This window comes from Cicer arietinum, chromosome 7, assembly GCF_000331145.2.
Source record: "Cicer arietinum cultivar CDC Frontier isolate Library 1 chromosome 7, Cicar.CDCFrontier_v2.0, whole genome shotgun sequence".
In the NCBI taxonomy this organism is placed as follows: Eukaryota; Viridiplantae; Streptophyta; class Magnoliopsida; order Fabales; family Fabaceae; genus Cicer; species Cicer arietinum.
Window position 1 is genome coordinate 31,961,650 of NC_021166.2, and position 10,191 is coordinate 31,971,840.

The 10,191-nt window shown below is 27.8% G+C and overlaps 1 protein-coding gene across 1 annotated transcript; it reads right to left on the reverse strand.

Annotated features, from left to right (window-relative positions):
- Positions 1–3,207: 3,207 nt before the first annotated feature.
- LOC140918745 (secreted RxLR effector protein 161-like) lies at positions 3,208–3,552 on the reverse strand. Its single transcript, XM_073363541.1, has 2 exons — positions 3,486–3,552; positions 3,208–3,395 (listed from the first exon to the last, which is right to left on the reverse strand). The coding sequence occupies exons 1-2, from the start codon at positions 3,550–3,552 to the stop codon at positions 3,208–3,210; spliced, it is 255 nt and encodes an 84-aa protein (XP_073219642.1).
- Positions 3,553–10,191: the final 6,639 nt, after the last annotated feature.

Genomic DNA, 10,191 nt, shown 5'->3' on the forward strand with positions numbered 1-10,191 from the left:
AGAACAAGCAAACTAGGCCAAAGCTCATAAGTGTTAAGAAATTGGCATGCAATAGCTCAAGTAATGTTGGTCAACCTTTATGTGTGACCATGAAGCCAGTCCAACAGACAATGGGTTCAGAGATTGGGTCAGAGATTGAGAAGGGGCATGAGGCTAGGTCAATACAGAATAATAATTCATCTATGGAGTGGGATTCTAATGCTATTTTTGCTCATATGTGATAATTAGATAAGGTCCAAGGAGAGTCTAAGCTTTGTGAGCTTCTCAAGTTAAACACTCAAGTGAATTCTTATATTTTGTTGTTTCTCTCTCCTCTTGTGGAGTATAAAAATGGTTTTGAGTTTAAGAGTCTAGGTACTGATGGTGGCTCTGAAGTTGTTAAAAAGCAAAGTGAATTTGGGCTTGGTAAGCTAACAATCTCTAACATTTCTAAATGATTTGTTTGTGCCGAAATAGTAGATGCACCTTAGATTGAGGTTTCTAGGTCTTATGAAAGATCTTCATGTAAATCTTGATACTAAAAACTCGATTGATCACACCCATCGATGAAGTTAAGACAAAAACTTGCAAAATCAAAACGTTATTTGTGAGCACAATAATCATCTAACTTCATAAATCGTGCTAAAATGGACAAAATTTGTCGAAATAATTTCTCATTCCATGCATGAATCAACATGCCACAAAACGCAACCATATACGCCTCTCCCCTGTTGCAACATTTTTTGACCATTTTTCTATATGTTAAAAAAATAATAATAATAATAATATTTTATCTCTTCAAAGAGTATATGCAAATCTTCACCATCTACTATTGAGATAAAGACTTTTCACCCTCCATTCGAACTCACCTTCATTGACATAATTCATGCATCCAACATATTTTTTTGTAACCTCGGTACGTCTCATACTCAAATACAATGCCCACGTAGTCGCTTTATGTCCATTTAACATCATCAACTTGAGTAAGAAAAACTAGTCCATTCAACTCCTTTTTCTCCCTCCTCCCTTATTGCCTCGAAACATGTTTATTGTCAAGAGGATGCTGTAGATTTTTGACCAAATATGACAAAGTGTCAACGCGTGGATTTTGTCGTATTGTCTTGATGCACTGCTTCGATTGCTTCAGTAAAGTAGTTGCCTTCACCTTTTTTGTCAGATCTTCCCTTTTAAAACATGTCAACATGACCCGTGCTATATATGTATCCAACCACATGTTACGTAATGCAAACACCATCTTCGCTTCATCTTTTCGCTTCTTCTTTTGAGAAATGAATAATCCACCAACATGTCGCATGCTTTAAAATCATTACACAACAATAAATGTATAATATCTTTTGGAACATTCTTAAAATTAAATGCCGATGTTTTTTTGTTCATTTGAAATCTTGTCCTCACCTCCAGTCTACATTCCTGTACCGCTGGTCGTGGTTGTCCCCATAACTATGCTTGTTCTTATAGTTGTCATCTTGTCGTAGAAAACCCAGTTAATTTGCTTTTCTCCTATTTAAATAAGTTTTAGGTTTTACAAATCACATATCATTTCAAATATCAAACATATATAAATAATAAATATCTATTGACCAAAAAAATCAATAATCAATATCTTTTACATACTAAAGATAACTTATTTTTCATCGGAGACTAGTGTTGAATTATAAATTGATCAATATATAAGAGTGGTTGATCAATATTTAGATATATGTATTATAGGTTTTGGAGTAATGCAATCAAATTTAAATCTCCAAGTTGTTCATTACTTGAAAATATTGAGCCATTTTTTAAAAGATAAAGATGTTAGACGGACAAATGGTAGAAGGTGTTGGATATTTTGTTGGGGGTATGCTGCAAATCTTGAACAAGAAGAGGATGAACTTGATGATGAAGGTTGCACAAATAAATTCCAAAGCATGTGTACCACACTAAGCTTTAGGTTTGATTCATCCCCACTAATCTATATATATTGGATGCAAACGAGTTAACTGGCAAATCCCCTTTAGGATATTTTGGAATTGTTGAAGTGAATTGCACATTCACATCAAGCATATTGATCAATGATAGTTTACAGAATAAAGTTTTTTCATTTACTGTGCACTAGAGAAAATAAAAAATGACTCAGAAATATTTTTGACTGAAGATTGACTCATGTAACATGGGACTTTTTTTTCTTTTTGCCTCTAAAGTATCTCTATTTATAGAGATGATCATACCAATTGGTGAAAGAAAACAACTCTTGAACTCATACCAATTGGGGAAAGAAAACAACTCTTGAGAAAGATTGTAACCTTTGATAATTTAAAAGAGGCGTTGGTTTGAATTAAATCCAAACATTGCAACCACCTAACCAAGTGGTACAGTAAGTTATTTAATTTTGCTACATTAATATAGTTATTAGAGAATTCCAAATATATTTTAGAAATTCCTCTCACAATCCCCCACCATTTTCAAAATATATCTAAGTCCGTTATTCCGGAAATCTCATGGTTTCAGATAAATGTATCTTACAATTTGAATCATTACTTAGTAAATTATGTTTTCACTCATCTTTGAATAGATTGGTAGACAAGCTTTGAACCAACCATTCATTAGAACAAGTGTGCGTAACTCACACATGAAATCTCGGTACCATTGATCGAATTATAACAATGACACATTTGATAAGGCTATGTGTCTCATATCCTTTTCTTGAGAATTTAACAGTCAAGCTCTTGAACTCTATGAAGCGGTTCGCTTCATTCTCATATAGGTGGACTATATCATAAATACCCCCACAATTATACATTTCAGCAAATATATGCTATATGTCCATTAAGAGGAGACCTCATTCTACCACTTTTATTTTATGGTCCAAGTACTTTTACCCTTTGGGATGTATCTATTGTCAAGTACTTCAATAACTCTAATAGTGTACTTTCATCATTGAACTCAAAACTTGATGCTACTCAAGTGTGAGTTGACATTTCCATCATTGGTGATTATCTAGATATGAGCTTGTATCGCATCCTTAATGATACTTTTCAATTTTTACAAACACTATGGATATCACTCCATCAAATCCTTTACATAGCTATGTCTTCAACCAATATGTATTGATTTTCTATTATATACTTGGCTATATAGTTTTGATTGTGTGTATTGACTATCACAATGTATGGATACTGATGCCATTTACTTTGGCCAAATTGATATCTCATACAACAATTTTCTTAGTCATTCAACCTCTTTACTACCTGTTGTTAGGGCAATGAACTCTGCAGTCATGGTGGAGTCGGCAATGCAAGTTTGTTTCTTTGATCCCCAAGAAACTGCACCTCCACCAAAGTTGAAGATCCTTCCACTTGTTGAAGCATGATCCTCAACATGATTTATCCAACTGATATATGTATATCCTTCCAAAACTGAAGGATATCCATTATAGATTAAATTATAGTTAATTGTTCATTTCAAATATTTTAATACTTTATTAATAACATGTCAATGTTCTTTACTTGGATTGCTTGTATACCGACTTAACCTTCCAACAACATATGTTATATCAGGTCTGGTGCAAGTCATGACTTACATCAAGCATTTGATGACATTTTATATTCTTGATAGTGTTGACCAACTATCACCAAACCTTGACATTTTTTTCTATTTAATCTCTTCACATTGTATCTCATACAATTAATAAGCATCTCAATTATCATATACACAAACTTTTATGTCATTATGCCTTTTACTATATTAAATAAGCATCTCAATTTAAAATTCTAATTCTCTTTTCAATATAACCTAGTCCAAGATATAATACATTGAATGCATTAGATATATATTGCCACAAGCTAACAAAGCATGATCATAAAAGTTTTTCATAATTAAATATCATAATCGGAATCCAAACATGTAAGTCATCTACTCCTTAACAAATAAGAATTCATTTCATTTCTATTAAATAAACAATTTCTTCATAGTTATATTATAACTAATACATGCATCATGAATTCTATTTATTAATTCAAGTTTCATATTTAAATATGTTCTATGGTAAATCCAAATAAATATCACAATAGAAAATAAACAATGAATAAAATTATTAAGATTTTCTATCAGTTTCTTCCATAAACATTTGTCAACTTACAATAATTTTAAAATATATATACAAATCATTTTTAATATCAAAATAAGCAAGAAATTGAGAGATACTTTTATACTATCATGCACATATAATATGAGTTAATCAATTTTAAATTTAATAATTTCTCACATGAAGTTCACTATCATTGAGACGTAAACTTGAAATTTATGACAATTTATTTACACTATTTTAAATAAATTAATGTATTAAATATACATCTTAAACCATACATCTTCATAGTTGTTAAAATTAAAGAGACCAAAATTATAAATAAACTTTCTTCCACCGGTCAATCATAAATTATTGTTCTTAGTCTAAAAACATCAACCATAGATAAACAAAAATTTCATCAAAACATATTATCTATAATTCCATATTATTAATTTTCTACATCATATCTCCATATTATTATATATGCATCTGAAAAGGAAAATTTATCGTATATGCATTTCAAACATGAATGTAATATATAAATGTATTAATACTAAATAACTTCCGGTATTCAACCATGAATTTTCATATGATTATTTCTAAGACTTTAATTAATCTTTAAAATTCAAACAAGCAAAATTCTTGCATAAACCATATTAAATTCACATACTTGAATATATTCTAAATCATGCATACCAAATCTAACCATATGTTAAATTTAACATAAACAAATATAATTACTTTGGAGCACCACATATGAATTTATAACTTCAAACATATCATGTATATTCATATAAATTAAATGTGTACCTTTCACCATGGTCAAGAAAGTCCATCTCCTTTAAAAGTTGTAGTCATAAATAAATTTGATAATCGAAAATCGAACCTAAAAATGGTTGGATGTTTTGTTGGAGGTATGTTGCAAACTTTGATGATGATGAAGATTGCACAAATAAATTCCAAAGCGTGTGTATCACACTAAGCTTTAGGTTGGATTCGTCCCACCAATATATATATATATATATATATATATATATATATATATATATTAGATACAAACGAGTTAACCTGTGAATCTCCTTCAAGATATTTTGGAATCCTTGAAGTGAATTGCACATTCACATCAAGCATATTGATCAATGATAGTTTACAGAATAAAATTCCTTCATTTAAACTTGTGCACTAGAGAAAAGAAAAAATGACTTAGAAATATTTTTGACAGAAGTTTGACTGATGTAACATGGAACTTTTTTTCTTTCTGCCTCTAAAGTATCTCTATTTATAGAGATGTTCATACCAATTGGTGAAAGAAAACAACTCTTGAGCTCATACCAATTGATGAAAGAAAACAACTCTTGAGAAAGATTGTAACCTTTGGTATCTTAAAAGAGACATCGGTTTGAATTAAATCCAAACATTACAACCACTTGACCAAGTGGTACATTAAGTTATTTAATTTTGCTACATTAATATAGCTATTAGAGAATTCCAAATATATTTTGAAAATTCCTCTCACAAAAGATATATTGATGAAGAAGAGAACATAATTGTTATTAGATATTTGTAAAATCGTTCTTTCTATTGTAAGTGAAAGAAAAAATAATATGTATAAAGAAACTCAATTAGTACTTGCTCAAGGGTTAGAATACCAGTTAATTTTGTGGCATTTTTTTTCTATTTTGTTTTTTTTATTAGGATTAATTTATGTCTCTCTAATTTTTTGTTTTTTATTTTTCATTTTCCTTAATTTTTAATTTATCAAAATAATTAATATATAGATTATAGACAATATTTACAAAATATAATGTGACACTAATTTACTAAGCCGACACCTCAATAGATAAATTGTATACAAAATACAATACATATGCAAAATTATTTTACAAGAAAGTTTTATATAATATACAAGAAGGAAAATTTGACTTAAATGTTCAATTTATTTTTTAGTTTTTTAATTATTGTGAGTATAAATATTTTAAAAAATATCATCAAATCAAAAATCATCTTATATAGAACTTTAATATTATTCAAGATTAAAAATGTCATGTGTTAATCAAATACATTTTTTAGTATTAAATATGTTTATAGTCTTTAGAAAATATCAATCATTCATCAATTTTAGTCTCCATATATAAAAAAAATACAATTTTTAGTCTTTGTAAAATTTTCATTTATGTAATTTTAATCTCAATTATTAAGTCACATATAATTTTGAATGATTTTTATAGACATGTTTACAACATTATAAAATATTCTTTTCCAAAAAATCAGCTCAAAATTTGATATCTAGGTCTATGTTTTCATTACTTTTCTCTTGAGTTTTATAGATTTTAAAAATCCATATTTAATTCATTCAAAGTTAAAAAATCAAAATATTATAATGAAAAAAAATAAAAAATATAAATATTTTGTATTATATTATTTTGAGAAAATTAATGAGATTATCTATTTTTTTCGGTTTGAATGTGAAAGTAGTTTTTGTTATTAATATATAAGATTGAAAGAAGTATATAATATTGAAAGCATGTGGTTATTCAAAAGACTTGCATTAAATATGAGTGTATAGAGACTTTTAAAGATATATTTATGATAATCTTTCAAAATACATGTTTTTCGATTAGATATTGGTACATTATAGAGACTTTTAAAGATATAATTATGATATCATTACATGTTTTTCGATGAAATTATTACTTGATATGGCTAGAGAGATCAATAGGACAGAATAAAGAGTAACTATTCATCTAATATTTTAAAATATATTTCTATATTTAATTTATTATTGGAAAACTTAAATCATTTTCTCACATAAATGTGTCGTTCACTTTTAATAAATTTATTATTACTATCTTTTTCAATACCCATGAACTTCGTTAGTGTATCTTATAATAGGGAATCGGCATAGTAATTAATAGAGATCAAAGACACATGATAAAAATAAATAAATATATGTATTTTATGAAGGAATTATATTTCAGTTACGACGATAACCAACCTCTAACAAATACACTAAAATATATTAATTATCAATATATGGTTAATTAGTTTTAACATAATCAATGTATTTTTAAAAATACATTTAAAAATTGTAAAATTTAAGTGCAAATATTAATATTTGAATTGCTATCATTTACACTAATATAGATGTTAAAAGTCTTTTTAAAAATGTCTGAAAGTCTATTTAAAAGTCTTACTAACATTAAAATATATAAATATTGCATTTTACAAATTTATATATATTAAATAAAAAATAATTTTTCGATCAAAATGATTTTAAAAAAATCTGAAACAAACACGATTTAAACCATAAAAACTGATTTTTGGTTTCAAAGAATATATATGTATATATATATATATATATATATAATGTATATTTTATTTTTTATTAATAATATTATTTTATATTTTAAAGTCTATTAATTAGGCAATCATTCAGTAGTCGTTCCATATTCGGTAGTGATTTCATATTCGGTAATCGTTTCATACTCGGTTCAATTAGGCAATCACTCAATAGTCATTCCATATTTGTTTGAGATGTAATAATAGGTGCATTTGTTTCAGAATATATATATGCACATATTATTACATCTCAAACAAATATGGAATGACTATTGAGTGATTGCCTAATTGAACCGAGTATGAAACGATTACCGAATATGAAACGACTACTGAATGATTGCCTAATTAATAGACTTTAAAATATAAAATAATATTATTAATAAATAATAAAATATACATAAGCTGGTCTGTCAGACATAATAATTTTTTTTTATAAGTCTGAGTCTGACCTATTTATATAAATAGGCTTTAAAAATAGTCTGAGCCTAATCTTTTTATTAAATAGGTCAGACCGGATTAGACTATAAATAGGTCAGGCCATAGACCCCTAACGGACAGTCTATCTTATTCTGATTCCTAGCTATGATACCTTAATATAAGGTCATTTAAATTAGTATAGATGTTATAAGATTTTCTTATTTTTAGTTTTTCGTGACAATTATCCACAATAAATTATGATGTGGCAAACTGAGTCACCAAATTTTAACTATGTTGCATATTTTTAATGTGAGTCGTCAGTTTTTCAATAAAATGGTAAACACAAGTAAAAATCATATTTGTGATCATTTATCTTAGTTAGAGGTGATAAGTTACCCCATAACTATTATAATAGTTTTAGTTTTTAAAACAATATTCTATTAAAAATAAAAATAAAAATCCAACAATGATCTTTATTATGTTAATTAACATCATCTTCATCTTCAATCCAAAAGAATAAAAGCTTAAATCAACCAATCTCACTTTCAACAACACCTATTTTCGATAATCAATTTCTTCATCACCAAAACAATAAAAATCCATTATCTTCCCACACTATTTCCTTCAAACTTCTCATGCCAAACAACCTCATACCCAACAACCATCATGTCCAAACCCACTATGTCCAACTTGTTAGAAACCAAAATTATTTAAAAAAAATCAATTCATCAGAATAAACCAACAACGTTTTTAGTATTAGAAAGCTTGTAATTTAAGTAAAACATTAATTGTATCTAATCACTAACTCATTAACCACTTGATTAGTTAGTTAGTTAGAATGAAGGTAAGACAAAGTCATGTATAAATAACATAACCACTGCAATAAAAGATAATTTGGTTCATTCAATTCCCAAGAACTTTTCCATAATATTTCTTGTATTCCAAATAACAACTTGAAACACTAACAATTGGTATCCAGAGCTAGGTTCATTGATCCAAATTATAGAGTGATAAACATGAGTGGAGTGTGAGGATCAAACACGAGTAAAATTTGGATGAGTTCAAGTGCAAACTATAGAAATTTTCCGGCCCATATTTTACACTTTGATGGTAAACTCGAAGTCATTATCCTTTAAAAATGGCATCCACCTTTTCAATTTCATTTTTATCTCCTTTTGATAAAAGATATAACTTAAACTCTTATGATCACTAAACACCATGAACCTTGCTTCGTATAGATAATGTCTCTAAATCTTAAAAGAAATGACAATGACGGCTAATTCTAAGTCACGAGTAGGATACTTCCTCCATAGAATAGGACAATAGCTATGTAATATGTGAAGCTCAAAATTGATCTGTTGACGCTCAAAATTATTCCTCATACCACAACTATTCTTCTTCAATGCGCTGTTGTTGGTTCTTTTGGAGTTTAATATATACGCTCTTGACTAGATGCTTCTATTTATGTTAGGCGGTCCATTATTTGTGTTACAAGATGCAAACAATTAGATGATGTTCTCTAGGGTACCTTACACAATGTAGATGGATTAATTGAATTATTTGGATGATGTTACTAGACGGTCAACACACTTGTTTGAATTTTCCTATGAAGAGTTTCATCTATACACTAGACATACATTTTAGAAGATAAATTACTTTTTATATAATTTTATTATCATCAAAATTAATTATGTTTTATTGTACATTGACTAACTTGATTTCAACAATCTCTCCCTTTACGACGATGATAAATATCTATAATGTTAAACAAAATTTATTTTATGATAAACATTTTCAATATTAAAATTTAGAGGCTCCTAATGCATTCAAGCACAAAGGAATATGTTTCTAAATTATAATTCAATTATTTATAATAGAAGCTAATGAAAATGTGAATTACTTATAATTTTTGCATTTTGTTTAAACACACATAACATGTGTATTTGAATATTTTTCTTTCTCCCTTGTTTATCATCATACAAAAGATACAAATAAAGTGTAAGAGTGATATTTAAATAAGGTTAACAAATAACAAATATCCAAATTATAAAGAAAACGAAGGCTAGTGTTTTCTAAATCTCATTCTCCACTCTATTGTTCTTAGAAGCAAAGTGTGTTATCTCGTACCTTGCAACAAATGTACTACTTTGTACATTATTTGAAGCAGATGAACCGTTAGTTGATTCAATTAGATATAGACATGTAGATGGAGTTTTAGGAGATGAAGAGGTATCAAATACAATAATCATTTCAATTTAATATTGAGTATCAAAGTCAATTATCTCAATTTTATTTGAAGGAGGAGGATGTGAACTTTCTTTTCCTAAACAATTGGAGATGAAACTTCTAGCACAATTCTTTGGAAACATCTAGGTGATGTTGGAAAGAGT